At 37.0% G+C, this 21,487-nt stretch overlaps 1 protein-coding gene across 1 annotated transcript in view; it reads left to right on the top strand.

Moving 5' to 3' along the window:
• Positions 1-21,487, top strand: part of ZC3H12B (zinc finger CCCH-type containing 12B) — a 71,887-nt gene that overhangs the window by 43,534 nt on the left and 6,866 nt on the right. The window contains exon 2 of the mRNA XM_055338687.1: positions 6,660-6,799. Within this exon, the coding sequence (XP_055194662.1) occupies positions 6,660-6,799 (140 nt within the window). The remainder of the gene's footprint in view (positions 1-6,659; positions 6,800-21,487) is intronic.

Here is a 21,487-nt window from a genome sequence, read left to right as displayed (position 1 = left end):
GTTCTCTTTCTTCAGTCTCATTGTTAGTGGATAGAAATGCCACTGATTTCTGGGCATTAATTTTGTATCCTGCCACACTGACAAATTGCTGTATAAGTTCTAGCAATACTGGGGAGGAGACTTTTGGGTTTTCTATGTACAGTATCATGTCATCTGCAAAGAGGGAGAGTTTGACTTCTTTGCCAATTCGAAAGCCTTTAATGTCTTTTTGTTGTCTGATTGCTGAGGCTAAGACTTCTAGTACTGTGTTGAATAGCAGTGGTGAGAGTGGACATCCCTGTCTTGTTCCTGATCTTAATGAAAAGGCTCCCAGTGTTTCCCCATTGAGAATGATATTTGCTGTGGACTTTTCGTAGATGACTTTTAAGATGCTGAGGAATGTTCTCTCTATCCCTATACTATGAAGAGTGTTGATCAGGAATGGATGCTGTATTTTGTCAAATGCTTTCTCTGCATCTATTAAGAGGATCCTATCGTTCTTGTTTTTTCTCTTGCTGATGTAATCAATCACGCTGATTGCTTTATGAGTGTTGATCCAGCCTTGCATTCTGGGGATAAATCTCACTTGGTTATGGTGAATAATCTTTTTGATGTATTGTCGAATCCTATTGGCTAGTATCTTGTTGAGAATTTTTGCATCTGTGTGCATCAGGGATATTGGTCTATAATTCTCCTTTTTTGGTGGGGTCTTTGGTTTTGGAATCAAGGTGATGCTGGCCTCATAGAATGAGTTTGGAAGTACTCCATCTCTTTCTATCTTTCCGAACAGTTTTAGTAGAATAGGTATGGCCTCTTCTTTAAACATCTGATAGCATCCCCCTGGGAAGCCATCTGGCCCTGGACTTTTGTGTCTTGGGAGGTTTTTGATGCCTGCTTCAATTTCCTCCATGGATATTGGCCTGTTCAGGTTTTCTATTTCTTCCTGTTCCAGTTTTGGTAGTTTGTGGTTTTCCAGAAATGCATCCATTTCTTTGAGATTGCGTAATTTATTGGTGTATAGCTGTTCATAATGTTTGTTTTTTCACAAATTGGAAGAATTATTATTAAATGTCCATACTACCCAAAGCAATCTATAGATTCAATGAAATCCCTATCAAAATACCAACAAGAGAGGTCCCTGGGTGACTCAGTTGGTTAAGTGTCTGCCTTTTGCCCAGGTCATATCTCAGGGTTCTGGGATCAAGCTCCAAGTCAGGTTCCCTGTTCAGCAGGGATTCTGCTTCTTCCACTCCCTCTGCCCATCTTCTTCTTCCATTCCCTCTGCCTTGCTTGAATTCACTCTCTCATGCTTTCTGTCTCTCAAATAAAGAATTAAATTCTTTAAAAAATACCAACAACGTTTTTCATAGAAGTAAGAAAAATAATCCTAAAATTTGTATGGAACCACTAAAGTCCCCAAACAGCCAAAACAATCTTGAAAAAGAACAAAACTGGAGATATGGCATTCTAGATTTCAAGGTATACTACAAAGCTATAATAATCAAAACAGTGTGGTACTGACACAGAAATAGACACCTAGATCAGGGGAACAAATAGACAACCCAAAGGTGAACCCATGCTTTTATGATCAATTAATCTTTGACAAAGCAGGAAAGTATATTCAATGAGAAAAAGACAGTATCTTCAACAAATGGTGTTGGAAAAATTGGACAGCAACATGCAAAATAAAGAAACTGGACCTCATAATAAATTTTTTAAATTGTTTGTATTTCCTTCGTATTGGTGGTGATCTCTCCTTTCTCATGATTTTATTAATTTGAGTCTTTTCTCTCTTCTTTTTAATAAGGCTGGCTAATGGTTTATCTATCTTATTAATTCTTTCAAAGAACCAACACCTGGTTTTGTTGATCTGTTCCACATTTTTTCTGGTCTCTATTTCATTGAGTTCTGCTTGAATCTTTAATTCTCTTCTGCTGGGTGTAGGATCTATTTGCTGTTTTTTCTCCAGCTCCTTTAGCTGCATGGTTAGCTTCTGTATTTGAGTTCTTTCCAGTTTTTGGTTGGATGCTTGTATTGTGATGTATTTCCCCCTCAGGACTGTTTTTGCTGTATCCCAAAGATTTTGAGTGGTTGTATCTTCATTCTCATTAGTTTCCATGAATCTTTTAAATTATGTTCTAATTTCCTGGTTGACCCTTTCATCTTTTAGCAGGATGGTCCTTAACCTCCACGTGTTTAAAATCCTTCCAAACTTCTTCTTGTGATTTAATTCTAGTTTCAAAGCATTATGGTCTGAAAATATGCAGGGGACGATCCCAATATTTTGGTATCTGTTACGACCTGATTTGTGACCCAGCATTTGATCTATTCTGGAGAAAGTTCCATGTGCACTTGAGAAGAATGTGTATGCAGTTGCGTTTGGATGTAAAGTTCTGTAGATATCTGTGAAATCCACCCAGTCCTGTGTATCATTTAAAGCTCTTGTTTCTTTGGAGATGTTGTGCTTAGAAGATCTGTCAATTGTAGAAAGCACTATATTCAAGTCACCAAGTATAAATGTATTATTATCTAAGTATGCCTTAACTTTGGTTATTAATTGATTGATATACTTGGCAGCTCCCGCATTCGGGGCATAAATATTCATGATTGTTAGGTCCTCTTGTTGGATAGATCCTTTAAGTATGATATAGTGTCCCTCTTCATCTCTTACTACTACAGTATTTGGGATAAACTTTCATTTATCTGATATGAGGATGGCTACCCCTAGTTTCTTTTGAGGACCATTTGAATGGTAAATGGTTCTCCAACCTTTTATTCTCAGGCTGGAGGTGTCCTTATGTCTAAAAGGAGTCTCTTATACACAGAAAATAGATGGGTCTTGCTTTTTATCCAGTCTGAAACCCTGCACCTTTGGATGGGGTCATTAAGCCCATTCACATTCAGAGTTACTATTGAAAGATATGAATTTAGTGTCATCATGATTCCTATTCAGTCCCTGTTTTTGTGGATTGTTTCCTTGGACTTATTCTTTCTTTTACAGTGTCCCCTTAATATTTCTTGCAGAGCTGGTTTGGTGGTCACATATTCTTTCCGTTCCTGACTATCTTGGAAGCTCTTTATCTCTCCTTCTATTCTGAATGAGAACCTTGCTGGATAAAGTATTCTTGGTTGCATGTTCTTCTCATTTAGGACCCTGAATATATCCTGCCAGCCCTTTCTGGCCTGCCAGTTCTCTCTGGAGAGGTGTGCTCTTAACCTAATACTTCCCCCCATAAAGGTTAGGGATCTCTTTTCTCTTGCTGCTTTAAGGATCTTATCTTTACTTTTGGAATTTGCAAGTTTCACTATTAAATGTCGAGGTGTTGAGTGGTTTTTATTGATTTTAGGGAGGGATCTATCTCCTGTATCTGATTGCCTGTTTCCCTTCCCAGATTAGGAAAGTTTTCAGCTATGATTTGTCCAAATATATATTCTGGACCTCTGTCCCTTTCGGCGCCCTTGGGAACCCACATAAACATAGATTTTTCTTTCTGAGGCTGTCATTTATTTCCCTTAACCTATCCTCATGATCTTTTAATTGTCTCTTTTTTCCTTAGTTACCCTCTTTGCCAGCAACCTGTCTTCTATGTCACTTCTTCTTCTACCTCATTAACCCTCATCGTTAGGACCTCTAGTTTGGATTGCATCTCATTTAATTGATTTTTAATTTCTGCCTGATTAGATCTAAGTTCTGCAGTCATGAAGTCTCTTGATTCCTTTATGCTTTTTTTCTAGAGCCACCAGTAGCTTTATAATTGTGCTTCTGAATTGGCTTCCTGACATTGAATTGTAATCCAAATTTTGTAACTCTGTGGGAGAGAGGTCTGTTTCTGATTCTTTTTTTGTGGTGAGTTTTTCCTTCTAGTCATTTTGCTCAGTGCAGAATGGCCAAAAACAAGTTGTACTGGAAAAAGGAGAAAAAGAGAGAAATAGGGGGGGGGGAACAAACAGAAAGCAAAAACAAGGGGGAGTGTCCTCTGATTCTATATACTGTAAATCTCTCGACTTCCCCTGGAACTTTCCAGGGCTGTTTGGTTAATAACTTGCTTTTCCCCTGTCCTTCCAGCTGGTTTTTTTGGGGAGGGGCCTGCTGTGCTGATTCTCAGGTGTGTGTACCTCAGGGGGAACTGCCCAGCCCCTTGCCAGGTGCATGGCTCAGTGGGAACTGTTTATCCTGTGAGGCCCCTGCTCAGTCCCAGGTACAAGGGGCCACCAGGAGGAACAACAACAGTGGTCGATGCCAGCTCTCCAATTCTAGAATCAGCTCCAGCAGTAACCACCGCATCTCTCAGTCTGCAGGGGCCTGGATGCTCCAGGGGCAGGGGGCGCTAATCTGCACAGCTCCGGGCCTTGGCAGCAGGAGAGTCCTTGCTGTCCTGTGTCATCCCAGCCTCCACCTGTCCTGGGGAGAGTGCCGGATCTTGGGCTGTGTCCCCCAGCGCCCTTGGCTCCGGGGCCTGCACCGCTGGAATCCTGCTCCCGGGGCTGCGCAGCCCCCTCCGGGTGGAGCCACCACCTGAGCCGCTGCTGGAACTCCTCCCGGGCCACGCTGGGTGGGCGCTCCAGCCCTTTAGGGAGCTCGGCCCACGGTGTGTGGCGCGCTCTCCTCCAGGGCGCACCTCCTCTGTTAGTGACCCTGGGATCCTGCCTGTGTTCCCTGTGAGCACCTTTCCCACTGGGATGATTGGTAGAGTTTCTGCTTCCCCAGGACTGGGCTTTCCTGTCCTGGCGTCACTGGCTGCCGGGCCTTAGCAGGGCTCCTCATGGGTGCCCCTCCCCCTTTGATGCTTTTTTATTTATTTTTTCTGTGTTCCTACCTTGATAGAAGCGCGAACTCTTCTCACTGTAGCATTCCAGCTGTTCTCTCTTTAAATATTAGGCCTAATTCATAGGTTTTCAGGGTGATTTGAAAGTTAACTAGGTAAGTTGGTAGGGACAGGTGACTTGGGGACCCTACTCTTCCACCATCTTGCCCCGCCTCCAGAGTACTGTTTCTGATTCTTGTGTGTGTGTGTGTGTGTGTGTGTGTGTGTGTGTGTGTGGTGAATTCTTCCTTCTAGTCATTTGTTCAGTTAAGAGTGTCTGTATGAGTGGACTGAGTCAAGAATATCAACCACAGTCTACATAAATTTCACCCTAAATAATTCTTGCTAGAAGCGAAAACTTTTCTCTCTGTAGCATTCTGGCTATTATCTCTTTAAATTTCAGGTTGAATTCATATGTGTTAAGGGTGTTTTGAAAGTTATCTAGGTAAGTTGGTGAGACCAGGTGTGTTGAGGACTCCTACTCTTCCACCATCTTGCCCTGTCCGGGCCCAGGGTTCCTTACCAGATTTTCTTGAGGCAGCAATCCAGCCTTAGAAATCAGACCTTGATCTTTTCTGCTCTTTAAGTTGGGGGGGGTGTAAAAACCCTGTCATTCTTCAGTCCTTCTGACTCAGAGAATATTCTCTCAGCTCCTTTGACCTTTTAAACTACATCTTTTTTTCTGTGCCCCACAGCTACTAGGCCTGGTATAGTCTTGTGGACCAAGGCTATGCATCTGGATGCTACCCCAGTTTGCACTTTTAAGGTGGAGAAGGAACTACTGATCAGTTTTAACAGGCAATATCCACTTTATTGTACTAGAATTGGTACATTTAATGTATGCTGTTTAAAAACTATAATTTAATGTGGTTTATGTTTATGTTAGAACACCCAACTCCTTGCTCAAAGATCAGGATTTTCACAGGCAAACTAGGCACAAATTTAGTACACTGTGAGTTTTTAAGATTATGTCAATAAATATATCTTTTCCCAATTCATCTAATTTTCCCTCTTCAAATTTCGAATCAAATTTCTGTTTGGCTTTTTAAGTTTTTACAATATTTATGTCTACATGTAATTATGATAAAATGTCTTCTCTTTTTACATCATGTTATAATTATAAAAGCAATACTTGTTTGAAGAAATTTTGGAATAAGAAAATAAATTACTTATAATTCTCTCACATGGGATAATTATTTTTATCAATATTTTGATGTGTCTATTCTCTAGTATTTTCTCTAAATAATATATAGACTTTCTTCTACAAAATTGGGATTATATTATATATAGTCTGTATCCTTTTTTTCCCTTAACATTACATTGTGAGCATCTTCCACATCTTAAAACTTTCAAGAATGCGATTTTTATTGGTAAATTATATGTAATTAAATGTGATAACTATTTTTAGTCAGCATTTATATGTGTTTCTTTTTTGTTGTCAGTGTCATTTTTTTAAGCTTAAAATATGTGCTTAAGACCTAGCTCAAACTAGTCCTCCATATAAACTCTATCTAAACCTCTGGAGATACCTCTTCTTTTCTCATCTGTTGTGAACATCTGAGTATTCTAAAATAAAATGGTAGTAAATGTGGAGAGAGGAGTGAAAATTGAAGTAGTCGTAGGAAATATCCATCAGAGTTGCTACAAGTTGGGAGTTATCTGGGACCTTGAAGAAAAATGTAATAATAATAATAGCAATATTTATAGCAATTAAATAAAAAATAACTTGATTTGCTGTTTTTAAAAACATATTTTTGGCAATATCAAGAAATAAAATGTCTATTGTTAGTATCTTGGTTCTAAGAAAAAGCTTGTTTGGAGTATTTCTCTACCTATTGTTGATACTTTATCTTTTCATTCTCTATCTTCCTAAAGCCATGGGAATAAAGAAGAGTTCTCCTGCAGAGGAATACAACTTGCTGTGGATTGGTTCCTAGACAAAGGCCATAAAAATATTACTGTATTTGTGCCTGCCTGGAGAAAGGAGCAATCTCGCCCTGATGCACCAATTACAGGTACTATTTCAAATAAGACATTGCTTCTCATCCAGAGGCAAAGCTGGGAGAGATTGGTCCCAACTTAGATAATTATTTTTCTAATTTTATTAAGTGTACTTAAAATGTCTTGTATTAAATATATTTTTAAAGATTTATTTATTTACTTATTTATTTGAGAGAGAGACATAGCACAAGTGGGAAGGAAAGAGAGAAGCAGACTCTTTGCTGAGCAAGGAGCCCAAGGTAGGGCTCAATCTCAGGACCCTGGGAACATGACCTGAGCCAAAGGCAGACACTTAACAGACTGAGCCACTAAGGTGCTCCCATTAAGTATATTTTTAAATGTATTTTTTCTGATCCAAATAAAACCATTATTGTGTTGTGGCATATGGCACTTAAATTGAGACTTTAATTCAGCAAGGAATAAAGCATATAGTTGAAAAAAAAGGAATGCTTTTCTATTTGACCACAGACTTTGGACTAAAATGGAATGAATCTGTTTATGAGTGTGGCTGAGTTTTCCAAAAGACTTAGAAACCATCATAGAAAATTGATCACATTCTGTAAGAGAATTGGTAGAGATTATGAGATTTGCAAATTATAGAGCAAAATATATATAGAGAAAAGTTCCATGGCAGTCAGAGCCAACTTATCAATGAGGCATAGCAGGCCCAGGGCTCAGGGCCATGATACTCTTAAGGTCCTACAAAGATATTTTAATTTGAAGCACAAGCAAGATGGCAGAGTAGGAAGGTCCTAAACTCACCTTATCCCATGATTGCAACTAGATATCGTTCACATCCCAGGGTCCTGGGATCGAGTCCCACATTGCGGTCCCCACGGGGAACCTGCTTCTACCTCTACCTATGTCTCTGCCTCTCTCTGTGTGTCTCTCACAAATAAATAAATAAAATCCTTTTTTTTAATTTTTCATTTATTTATGATAGTCACACACAGAGAGAGAGAGAGGCAGAGACACAGGCAGAGGGAGAAGCAGGCTCCATGCACCGAGAGCCCGACGTGGGATTCGATCCGGGGTCTCCAGGATCGCGCCCTGGGCCAAAGGCAGGCGCTAAACCGCTGCGCCACCCAGGGATCCCCAAATAAAATCTTTTTAAAAATATATAAAGCCACTACTCTCAGGAGCAGAGATAATAGCTGACTTCTAACTTTCATATATATTCATTTTATATACTTTTCATATATATTCATATATATTCATACATATTCATATATTCATATATATATTCAATGGAATATTACTCAGCCATCAGAAAAGATGAATACCTACCATTTACATCGATGTGGATGGAACTGAAGTGTTTTATGCTGAGTGAAATAAGGCAATCAGAGAAAGACAGTTATCATATGGTTTCACTCATATGTGGAATATAAGAAATAGTACAAGGGTCCATAAGGGAATGAGGGGAAACTGAATGAGGAAAAATCAGAGAGGAAGACAAACCATGAGAGACACTTAACTCTGAGAAACAAAGAGTTGTTGAAGGGGAGGTATATGGAGAGATGAAGTACCTGGTGAGGAGCATTAAGGAGGGCACTTGATGTGATGAGCCCTGGGTGTCATATGCAACTGATGAATTATTGAAAAGTACATATGAAACTAATGATATACTATATGTTGGTTAATTGAATTTAAATTTAAAAATGCAGTGATAAAGAAAAAATAATTTAAAGCAGCAAGACAAAAGAGACAGTTATGTATAAGAGAAACCCCATAAAGCTATTAGTATATTTTTCAACAGAAACTTTTCAAGCCAGAAGAGAGTGGCATGATATATTCAAAGTTCTGAATGGGAAACATCTTAAGCCAAGAATAGTCCATTCTGTGAAACTATCATTCAGAATAGAAGGAGAAATAGCTTCCCAGACAAATAAAAACTAAAGGGTTCATGGCCATTAAACTAGCCTTGCAAGAAATATTGAAAATGACACTGAGTGCAAAGAAAATACCAAAAGTAACAATATGAATGTAGGAAGCATAAAAGTAGTAAAAAAATATTTCTGTAAAAAAATCAGTCAAGGAACTCACAAAATAAATTATGACAACATATACCTAACATGTTGGGAAGAGAGGAATAAAGAATGGCTTCAAAATTAAATGACCATCAACTTAATATGGAATTCTGCTATAAAAAAAAAGGAATTCTGCTATATACAGAAGATACAATTGTGGGCAGCCCAGGTGGCTCAGCGGTTTAGCACCGTCTTCAGCACAGGGCGTGATCCTGGAGAACTGGGATAGAGTCCCATGTCGGGCTCCCTCCTTGGAGCCTGCTTCTCCCTCTGCCTGTGTCTCTGACTCTCTCTCTCTATGTCTCTCATGAATAAATAAATGAAATCTTTTTTTAAAAAGAAGATATTATATACAATTGTAATGGTAACCACAAGTCAAAAACCCCTAATAGATATGCAAATAATAAAGAGAAAGAAATCCAAATGTATCATTAAATAAAACACACAAGGAAAGAGAACAAGCGAAGAAAGAAACACAGAAAAACATTAGAAACAATCACAAAACATGTAATGAAACAGCAATAAATACATATTTATCAATAATTACTTTGAATGTAAATGGAATAACCATTCCAATTAAAAGACATAGGATGCCAGAATGTGTGTGTGTGTGTGTGTGTGTGTGTGTGTGTATATATATATATATATATATATATATATATATATATATATATAGACCCATCTATATCCTTCCTGCTTGAGACTCATTTTAGACCCAAAGTCACCTGAAGATTGAATGTAAGGGGATGGAAAAAAGTTTATCATGTAAATGGATGTCAAAAAAAGCTGGAGTAGCAATACTTATATCAGACAAAATAGATTTTAAAACAAAGACAGTAATGAGACCAAAAGTAGCAAGATATAATAATAAAGGGGACAATCAAACAAGAAGATATAAAAATTGCAAATATTTAAATACTCAACATGGGAGAAACTAAATACATAAAGCAATTAATAATAAACATGAACTAATCAGCAGTAATACAATAAGAGTAGGGGACTTTAACACCCCACTTATGTAAACAGGAAGATGGACAGATAAGAAAATCAACTAGGAAGCAATGGATTTGATAACACATTGGGCCAGTTGGATTTAACATATATATTTAGAACATTCCATCCTAAAACAGCAGAACACACATTCTTTTCAGGTGCACATGGAACATTTTCTAGAATAAATCACATATCAGGTCACATAACAAGTCTCAGCAATTCAAAAAGATCAAAATCATACCATGCATCTTTTCTCACCACAAACTACAAAACCAGAAATCAACCAAAATAAAAAAATAAAATCTGAAAAGAGCAAAAATACAAGGAGGTTAAATAACATGTTACTAAACAATGAATGGGTTAAACAAGAAATAAAAAATGAAGTCTGCAAGTACATGGAAGCAAATGAAAATACAATGGTCCAAATCCTGTGGGATGAAGCAAAAGCAGTTCTAAAGGGAAGTTTATAGCAATACAAGGCTACCTTAAGAAGCAAGAGAAATCGGGATCCCTGGGTGGCACAGCGGTTTAGCGCCTGCCTTTGGCCCAGGGCGTGATCCTGGAGACCCGGGATCATATCCCACGTCAGGCTCCCGGTGCATGGAGCCTGCTTCTCCCTCTGCCTGTGTCTCTGCCTCTCTCTCTGTGTGTGTGACTATCATAAATAAATAAATAAAAAATTTAAAGAAAAGCAAGAGAAATCTCAAATAAAAAAACCTAACCTTATACCTAAAGGAGCTAGAAAAAAAGAACAATAAATAAAACCTCAAATCAGCAGAAGGAAGAAAATAATAAAGGTTAGAGCACAAATAAATGATACAGAATCTAAAACTAACAGTAGACAGAACACAAAGACTCCTAACTCTGGAAAACGAACTAGGGGTGGTGGAAGGGGAGGAGGGCGGGGGGTGGGGGAGAATGGGTGATGGGCACTGAGGGGGGCACTTGACGGGATGAGCACTGGGTGTTATTCTGTATGTTGGCAAATTGAACACCAATAAAAAAATAAATTTATTATTTAAAAAATAAAAATAACAGTAGAAGAGACCAATGAAACCAGGGGCTGGTTTTTTGAAAAGATTAAAAAAAATTCAGGGATGCCTGGGTGGCTCAGCAGTTGAGCATCTGCCTTCAGACCCAGGGTGTGATATTGGAGTCCCGGGATCGAGTCCCACATTGGGCTCCCTACATGGAGCCTGCTTCTCTCTCTGCCTGTGTCTCTGCTTCTCTCTGTGTGTGTCTCTCATGAATAAATAGATAAAATCTTTTTAAAAAATCCATAAACCTCTAGCCAGACTGATCAAAAAGCAAAGAGCAATGACTCAAATAAAATTTAAAAATGTAAAAGCAGAAATATCAACCAACAGAAATACAAACAAATGTAAGAGAATATTATGAAAAAATATATGACAATAAATTGGGCAACCTAGAAAAAATGGAGCAACAGGCACCTCCCCAGACATCCAGTACAAGCCCCTGCCCACATCATGTCTCTAAAGCCTGGAGATTTAAAGGTCAGCAGACTCACCTTGGATAGAGCCAGGAAGGTACTGTGCTGCTTCTGGAGAAAAAGTAGGCAAATAACCTGGGGATAGACAGAATGGAAACAACCATCTGAATAACACCTGAGGCACATAGAGTGAAGATTATTTGCTATGCTAGGAGCACTTCCTTGAGAGGCAGCATTTACATAGATGCCTCTCCAGGAAAAAAAGAAGTGGCTGGCACCATTTCTTTCCCCTGCCCTGTAGCAGGCAAACCACTTGGAGGAAGCAGCTCAGCATGGACACTGGATAGCTAACTTGCATATAATCCCCTGAGCTCTGGTGGGACTTCCCTTTTCAGTCAAGCAAAGTTCAGTCCCAGCACAGCAGACCCCGCCCCCAGAAGACCAGGACAAACTTGTACCCATGCCACATCTCCCAACCACAGAGTTCTGTAGGGCCTCAGTTCTAGTGGAGTTTGTGTCAGGTCTTACCTCAGAATCACACCAGAGCACACCAAGCTAAAACTGACAACATTCAGTCCATGGACCAAACACTGCCAACAGGTGGTAAGAAGAGCCTCTGCAGATGACTGATCTGAAGGACACAGCAGCCAAATCACAGTAGAAGAGCATATGCAGCACACACCAGAGGCAATCGCTGAAGTGACAAGCCTTGGGCACTACATGACCTCTTTTTCACAAGACCATTACTTTCAGAAGCAGGAAACATAACTGGCTTTACAAAAACAGCAAAAGGGTAGAAACTTAGAAATAAGCCAAGAGGGAGGACTTTATCCCAAATAAAAGAACAAGACAAGGCCACAGACAGAAATCTAAGCAAAAGAGATATAAGTAACATGCCTGATGGAGAATTTAAAGTAACAATCATAAGGATTCTTACTGGGTTTGAGAAAAGAATAGAAGACATCAGTGACACCCTTACAATAGAGATAAAAGAGTTAAATAGAATTAATCAGAGATGAAAGATGCAATAAATAAGATTGGAAGCAGACTTGGTGCAATGAACAGCAAGCTGGAATAAGCAGAGGAACAAATTAGTGACCTAGAAGACAAAATAATGGAAAACAATGAAGCTGAACAAAAGAAAGAGAATTATGTAACACAAGTGTGTCTACTACTACTTACTACTTAGGGAACTCACTGGCTCCACAAATGTAGTAACATTCATATTATAGGAGTTCCAGGAGAGGAGAAAGAAAAGGGGGCAGAAAAATGTATTTCAGATAATAATAGCTAGAAACTTCCTTAATTTGTTAAGAGAAACAGATATCCAGAGCCAGGAGACACAGTGATCTCCCATCAAAATCAATGAAAGCAGGCCAACAAGAAGACATATTGTAATTAAATTTGAAAAATATAATGATAAAGAAAAAAATTAAAAACAGTAAGAAAAAAGTAGTCCTTAACTTACAAGGTAAGACTCATAAGTCTAGTTGCACATTTCTCAACAGAAAACTTGGCAAGCCAGAAGGGAGTAGCATGATATATTCAAAATGCTGAATGGGAAAAATCTGTAGCCAAGAAGACTCTATCCAGCAAAGCTATAATTTAGAATAGAAGGAGAGATAGAGTTTCCCAGACAAACAAAAACTAAAGGATTTTGTAACCACTAAAGTAGCTCTGCAAGAAATATTTTAAAAAGAGTCTTTGAGTGCAAAGGAGAAACCTAAGACAAGAAAGGATCAGAGAAAATCTCCAAAAACCATGACAAAACAAGTAATAAAATGGCAATAAATACATATCTATTAATAACTACTTTGAATGTAAATGAACTAAACATTCCAAAGGCATAGAATATCAGAATGGATTAAAAAAAGAAGACTTGTATATATGATGCCTACATGAGATTCATTTTAGACCTAAAGACATCTGTATATCAAAAGCAAGGGGGTAGAGAAATATTTACCATCCAAATAGATGTCAAAGAAAGCCTGAGTAGCAAAACTTACATCAGAAACATTAGAATTCAAAACAAAGACTGTAAAAGGAGATAAAGAGGGCAAAATATAATTATAAAGGGAACAATCCAACAAGATCTAACAAATGTAAATATTTATTCCACCAACATGGGAGCACCCAAATATATAAATCAATTAATAACAAACAAAAAGGAGCTAATTGATAATAGCACAATAATAGTAGGGAACTTTAATACTCCACTTATATCAATGGACAGATAAGCTAAACAGAAAACCAATAAGGAAACAATGGCTTTGAATGACACACTGGACCAGATGGCCTTAACAGATATATTCAGAACATTCCATCCTACAACAGCACACTATACATTTTTTTCAAGTGCTAATGGAACATTCTACAGAATAGATCACATTAGGTCAAAAACAGGCCTCAAAAAATTAAAAAAGATTGGACTCATACCATGCACGTTTTCTCACTACAGTTCTATGAAACTAGAAATCAACCACAAGGGAAAATCTGGAAAGACCATAATATACAGAGGTTAAACAACAACTAAACAATGAAAGAGGCAACCAGGAAATCAAACAAGCAATTAAAAAATGCATGGAAACAAATAAAAGCTAAAATACAATATTTCAAAACCTCTGGGATGCAATAAAAATTGTCCTAAGAGTGGAGTATATAGCAAAATAGGCCTACCTCAAGAAGCAAGAAAATTTTCAAATAAACAACCTAAACTTACACCAAAAGAAGCTAGAAAAAGAACAAAAAGGAAGCCTAAAACCAGCAGAAGGTAGAAAATAATAAAGAGCAGAAATAAATTATATAGAAAAAATTTTAAAATAACAATAAACTAGATCAATGGAACCAGGAACTGATTCACTGAAAAAAATAACAAAATTGATAAACTTATAGATTGAATTATCAAAAAGGAAAGAGAAAAGACACAAATAAAATCACAAATAAGAGAAGAGAAATAACCTCCAACACCACAGAAATGCAAACAATTATAAGCGATATATAAAATATATGCCAACAAATTGGACAACCTGGAAGAAATGGACAAATTCCTACAAATGTATGAACTACCCAAACTGAAACAGGAAGAAATGAAAAACTTGAACAGACCAGTAAACAACAAAGAAATTGAATCAGTAATCAGAAAACTCCCAATAAACAAAAGTCCAGGGCCAAATGGTTTCACAGGTGAATTCTAACAAATATTTAAAAAAGATTTAATACCTATACTTCTCAAACTATTCTAAAAAATGGAAGTGAAAGGAAAATTTCCAAACTCATTCTATGAGTCCAACATTACCCTGATATCAAAACTAGATAATGACTCCCCTAAAAAAGAGAACAAGTCAATATTTCTGATGAACATAGATGGAAAAATTCTCAGTAAAATATTAGCAAACCAAATGCAACAATAAATTAAAAGAATAATTCACCAATATCAAGTGGGATTTATTCCTGGTTACAAGAGTGGTTCAATATTTGCAAATCAATCAATATGATATACCACACTAAGAAAAGAAAGGCTAAGGACCATAAGATCATTTCAATAGATGTGGAAAAAGCATTTGAAAAGTACAACATTCATTCTTGATAACAATCCTCAACAAAGCAAATTTAGAGGGAACATGCCTCAATATAATAAAGGCCATCTACGAAAAACCAAAAGCTAGTAACATCTTCCATTGGGATGGGTGGTCAGAAACAACAAATGGATGTCCACTCTCACCACAGTTATTTAACGTAGGACTAGAAGTCCTAGTTTCAGCTATCAGACAACGAGAAATAAAAGGCATCCAATTGGCAAGGAAGAAGTATAACTTTCACTATTTGCAGATGACATGATACCCTAAAGAAGATGTGGTTTATGTATACAATGGAATATTACTCAGCCATTAGAAATGACAAATACCCACCATTTGCTTCAACATGGATGGAACTGGAGGGTATTATGCTGAGTGAAATAAGTCAATCGGAGAAGGACAAACATTATATGTTCTCATTCATTTGGGGAATATAAATAATAGTGAAAGGGAATAGAAGGGAAGGGAGAAGAAATGGGTAGGAAATATCAGAAAGGGAGACAGAACATAAAGACTCCTAACTCTGGGAAACGAACTAGGTGTGGTGGAAGGGGAGGAGGGTGGGAGTTGGGGGTGAATGTGTGACGGGTACTGAGGGGGGCACTTGACGGGATGAGCACTGGGTGTTATTCTGTATGTTGGCGAATTGAACACCAATAAAAAATAAATTTATTGGATCCCTGGGTGGCGCAGCGGTTTGGCGCCTGCCTTTGGCCCAGGGCACGATCCTGGAGACCCGGGATCAAATCCCACGTCGGGGCTCCCGGTGCATGGAGCCTGCTTCTCCCTCTGCCTGTGTCTCTGCCTCTCTCTCTCTCTCTCTGTGACTATCATAAATAAATAAAAATTTAAAAAAAAATAAATTTATTATTTAAAAAACATAAGGATTTATTTTAGAGCATAATAATAAAATAAAAAAAGAAAATCCAAAAGACTCCACCTAAAGGCTGATAACACTGATGAACAAATATAGTAAAGTCACAGGATACAAAATCAATGTTCAGAAATCTGTTGAATTTCTATACACCAATAATAAAGCAGCGGAAAGAGAAATTAAGGAACCAATCTCATTTATAATTGCACCAAAAACTATAAGATACCTAGGTAAATGATCTATACTCTGAAACTTATAAAACACTGATGAAAGAAATTAAACATGACAAAAAGAAATGGCAAAAACATTCCATGCTCATGGATTGGAAGAAGAGATGATGTTTAAATGTTTATACTACTCAAAGCACATTTAATGCAATTCCTATCAAAATACCACCAGCATCTTTCACAGAGCTAGAAAAACAATTCTAAAATTTTTGTGGAAAAACAAAAGACCCTAAATAGACAAAGCAAGCTTGAAAAAGAAAAGCAAAGCTAGAGGTATTACAATTCCAGACTTCAAGTTATATCACAAAACAGTACTAATCAAAACAATATGGGGTGGCACAAAAATAGACACATAGATCAATGGAACAGAATAGAAAACTCAGAAAGGAACTCTCAAATATATGGTCAATTAACCTTTGACAAAGCAGGGAAGAATATCCAATGGAAAAAAGGCAGTCTCTTCAACAAATCATGTTGAGAAAATTGGACAGTAACATGTAAACAAATGAAACTGGACCACTTTTTATACACCGTACACAAAAATAAATTCAAAATGGATAAAAGACCTAAATGTGAGGCAGGAAATTATTAAAATCCTAGAGGAGAACACAAGCAGTAATCTCTTTGCTATTGGCCATAACAATTTCTTTTAAAAAATATTTTATTTATTTATTCATGAGAGACACACAGAGAGAGGCAGAGACACAGGCAGAGGGAGAAGTAGGCTCCATGCAGGGAGCCCAATGTGGGACTTGATCCCGGGACTCCTGGGATCCTGAACCAAAAAGGCAGACGCTCAACCACTGGGCCACCCAGGCATCCTGGCCATAACAATTTCTTACTTAATATGTCCCATGAGGCAAGGGAAACAAAAGCAAAAATAAACTATTGGGACTTCATCAAAATATAAAGCATCTATACAGCAAAGAGAACAATCAACAAAACTAAATGTCAACCTAAGAAATGGGAGAAGTTATTTGCAAATGGCATATTTGATAATGGGTTAGTATCCAAAATCTGTAAAGAACTTATAAAACTCAACACTACAAACAAACAATACAATTAAAAAATGGACAGAAGACACGAATAGACATCTTTCCAAAGAAGACATGCATATGGCCAACAGACACATGACAAGATGCCCAAAAAAAGACAAACATTATATGGTCTCATTCACTTGGAGAATATAAAAATTAGTGAAAGGGAATAAAAGGAAAGGAGAGAAAATGAGTGAAAATATCAGTGAGGGTGACAAAACATGAGAGACACCTACCTGTGGGAAATGAACAGGGGTAGTGGAAGGGGAGGTGGGCGGGGGGTTGGGGTGACTGGGTGATGGGCACTGAGGGGGCACTTGGCAGGATGAGCACTGGGTGTTATGCTATATGTTGGCAAATTGAACTCCAATAAAAAAAACTAAAAAAAGAAAAGATGCACAAGATCACTCAACATCAGGGAAATACAAATCAAAACTACAATGAGACACCACCTCACACCTGTCAGATGGCTAAAATCAACAACGCAAGAAGTAACACGTGTTGGCAAGGATGTTTAGAAAGAGGAGCCCTGCTGCAACATTGGTGGAAATGCAAACTGGTGCAGCCACACTAGAAAACACCAAACAGCATAAAGTTATCTCAAAAAAGATAAAAGAATCCTAGAACCGTACCACTGAAAGATTTAAACAAAGATAGACACAACTATAAGGAAGGAGGTAGGAGGCTACATTTCTCTTGGGTAAGTAAGCCAGTTCTTGGCTCCATAATGGGCTTCAGTGAAACCACTTAAGTTTCTCTTCAAATGTACAAAATTGAGAACTATTATCTCAGGCAAACCGATGGTGTTATTCATTATGTATAAATCCAGGATATTAGTATTGAAAGGGATGTGTTAAACCATAACAATTAATCTGGTCAGTTTACAGACGAGAAAACTGAGTCCCTGGTATGTAAAGGTTCTGACTGAAAGTCAGAGTTAGTATCTAATGGGACCAAGGCAGTACTCATCCCAGTGTTCCTGCTCCATTGTGTTGCCACTCCTCGGACCAACTTTAACCATGATATAATATCATGACACAGATTGAGAGCTAGCTACGTGCTTTATATTATGCTAAATCTCTCATGCCATCTATTTTAACAATACCAAAACAAGGACGTATTATTACAGATAGTATTTGGCAGATAGTGAAACTGTGTCACAGATGAATAGTTGGTTGGCAGTTTATCTAGGTTTGGGGATTTCACTGTACTATAAGCTCAGGACGCTAGCTGAGAGTGTGGAAAAGAAATAAAGTACTTCATTTGCTTTCCAATACTGCTGAGTGGGGAAGCCCAGCTAAAGACAGCATACTAAAAAGTATGGCATCAAAATAAGATTCTAATTAGGTCTTGTGATGAGTGGCAGAGGCAATTTTGTCACCACCCATTATACTGTGGAATTGCTTCCAAAGAATTACTATACCAGTACTTATATTCCAAAAAGTGATAGGATGCTGAATAATGTCTCATAGTATGGTGGTGAGAAATATCTTACAGTATGTTGAATGCACATTGGGCATGGACTAAAGACTCAGATTCAGATCTAGCTATAATCCTTCTGTGTCTCCATTTGTTATGCAAAATAAGGATAACAATAATAGTGCATCAACCTACCTTACAATGCAAGAAAATCCACCTCAGGGTTCACGGTGGTAAAAAATATAAATATCTCATGGGAAAGCACTTCTACAAATGTGAAGATGTTACTTAATTTCAAGGTATTATTTAAGTAAGGACTCACTTTGTATTCCAATTTATAAAGCACATGAACATTTTGTCATGAGGTTGGTCACACTTTATAAACTGTGGATATCAAATAATAAGCATTATTAGAGACAGTTTGCAGTATCAATTGCAGTATCAGTTTTGCACCTGAACTTAAAATGAATCAGAGAGCCATTTTATAAGGGAATGGACCATGTCTATACACAATTGTAACTGGAAATGTAATCCCATACATTGTAAAGAGTCAAGACTCTTCCAAAGAGTCATTAACAGTGGAAGTAAATATGCTTGTTGGAATAGGCAGTTTTCAATATTCTTTTACTGATCTATGTTTATACAATGAATGGCTATTACTCTGAGAAATAATGAGAATTTAAAGATACCAATCTTACCTATGTTTCAATAATGGAAAAATAGTTTTAGATTATTGGCCAAATATACCACAGTTCTATACTTGCTTAATCTCAAATAAAAATATAAATTCATTTGAAGATTCCTTCTTTTACATACTTTTTTAGTATACCAAGATCAGAACCTATTCAGATCCTATTTAGCCCTACGTAACATTACTGTGAATTTTAACAAGATATTCCTCATTTGTAAGTGTATATATATATATATATATATACATTTATAGATACATATATTAAATACAATCAATGTATGATCCATATTTTTCATTTATTTAATATTTTCCCAAGGTATACTAATACTATAATAAATAGCAAATATGTTGTATAACATTTAACTATTTTCTGCACCTTATTACAGTTTCTGTGACCTTTTTAAGAATGAAACATTGTGACACTTTGATGGCTCAGTTGGACATCTGCTTTCCACTCAGTCATGATCCTAGGGTCCTGCAATAGAGCTCTGCATCAAGCCCTGCATTGGGTGCCCTGCTTGTCAGGGAGCCTGCTTCTCTTTCTGTCTGCCTGCTGCTCCCCCTGCTTGTTCTCTCTCTCTTTCTCTCTGTCAAATAAACAAAGAAAATCTTTTTTAAAAATGAAAAAAAGATAAAAGATAAAAATTGAACTACCTAAGATCCAGCAATTGTACTATAATTGTACTACTAGGTATTTACCAAAACAATACAAAAATACTAATTTGAGGGGAGACATGCAACCTGATGTTTATAGCTGCATTACCTAGAATAGTCATATTATAAAAAACCCAAATGTCCATCAACTAATGAATGGATAAAGAAGATGTGATATATATATATACCTGCCTTCAACCCAGGGCCTGATCCTGGAGTCCCAGGATGGAGTCCCAGGATTGAGTCCCATGTCAGGCTCTCAGCATGCTCCTCCCTCTGCCTCTCTCTCTCTCTCTATCTCTCAAGAATAAATAAAATCTTTAAATATATATATTTATATATATAAATATATATAACTCATCATTGGAGGTATATATATAATATAAAAGTATATTATATATAATATATATTATATATTTATATATTATATTGTAATATGTATTATATATATCCTAAAAGTATATTATATATATTTATATATTATAGTGTAATATATATATATATACCTCCAATGATGAGTGGCGCTGGAGAGTATTATGCTAGCAAAATTAAGCAGTCAGAGAAAGTCAAATACCATATGATTTCACTCATATGTGGAATTTAAGAAACAAAACAAAGGAGCATAGGGAAAAGAAGAGAGAGAGAGGCAAACCAAGAAATATACTCTTAACTATAAAGAATAAACTGATAGTTACCAGAGGGGAAGTTGGAGGGGAATGGATTAAATAGGTGATAGGGATTAAGGAGTGCAGTTGTTGTGACTTCACCACATGTTGTATGTAAGTATTGAATCACTATATATCGTACCCTAGAAAATAATATTACACTGTACATAATTGGAATTTAAATAAAAACTTTAAATAGGGGGGAAATAGCCACATGATCATTTAAATAGGTGCAGAAATAGTATTTCACAAAGTACAACATCCATTCATTATAAAAACCCTAAAAAACATAGGTTTAGAGGGAATATATCTCAAATTAATAAAGGCAATATATGAAAAACCCACAGCTAACATGATCCTCAATAGGGAAAAATTGAGAGCTTTCCCCTAAGGTCAGGAACAAGACATGTATGTCCACTCTCACCACTATTATTCAACATAGAACCAGAAGTCATAGCCACAACAATCAGACAATAAAAAGAAATAGAAGGCACCCAGATCAGTAAGGAAGAAGTAAACTTTCACTATTTACATATGACATGATATTCTATATAGAAATTCTGAAAACCTCCAAAAAACTGCTAGACTGATAAATGAATTCAGTAATGTTGTAAGATACAAAATCAGCATACAGAAATCTGTTGCATTCCTCTACACCAATAATGAAGCAGCAGAAAAAGAAATTAAGAAATGAACCCCATTTACACTTGCACCAAAACCAATAAGATATTATTCCTAAATAAACCTAACTGAAGAGACAAAAGAGCTATACTTTGAAAACTATAGAACAAAAGCTTCTTATCTTGATGAAGTCCCAATAGTTCATTTTTGCTTTTGTTTCTTTTGCTTTCGTGGATGTATCTTGCAAGAAGTTACTGTGGCCAAGTTCAAAAAGGGTGTTGCCTGTGTTCTCCTCTAGGATTTTGATGGAGTCTTGTCTCACATTTAAATCTTTCATCCATTTTGAGTTTATCTTTGTGTATGGTGCAAGAGAGTGGTCTAGTTTCATTCTTCTGCATGTGGATGACCAATTTTCCCAGCACCATTTATTGAAGAGACTGTCTTTCTTCCAGTGGATCATCTTTCC

The sequence above is a fragment of the Nyctereutes procyonoides genome, unplaced genomic scaffold (genome assembly GCF_905146905.1).
Source record: "Nyctereutes procyonoides isolate TBG_1078 unplaced genomic scaffold, NYPRO_anot_genome, whole genome shotgun sequence".
NCBI lineage: Eukaryota > Metazoa > Chordata > Mammalia > Carnivora > Canidae > Nyctereutes > Nyctereutes procyonoides.
Note: the sequence above shows the minus strand (reverse complement) of the source record. Positions and strands in the feature narration are given on the sequence as shown.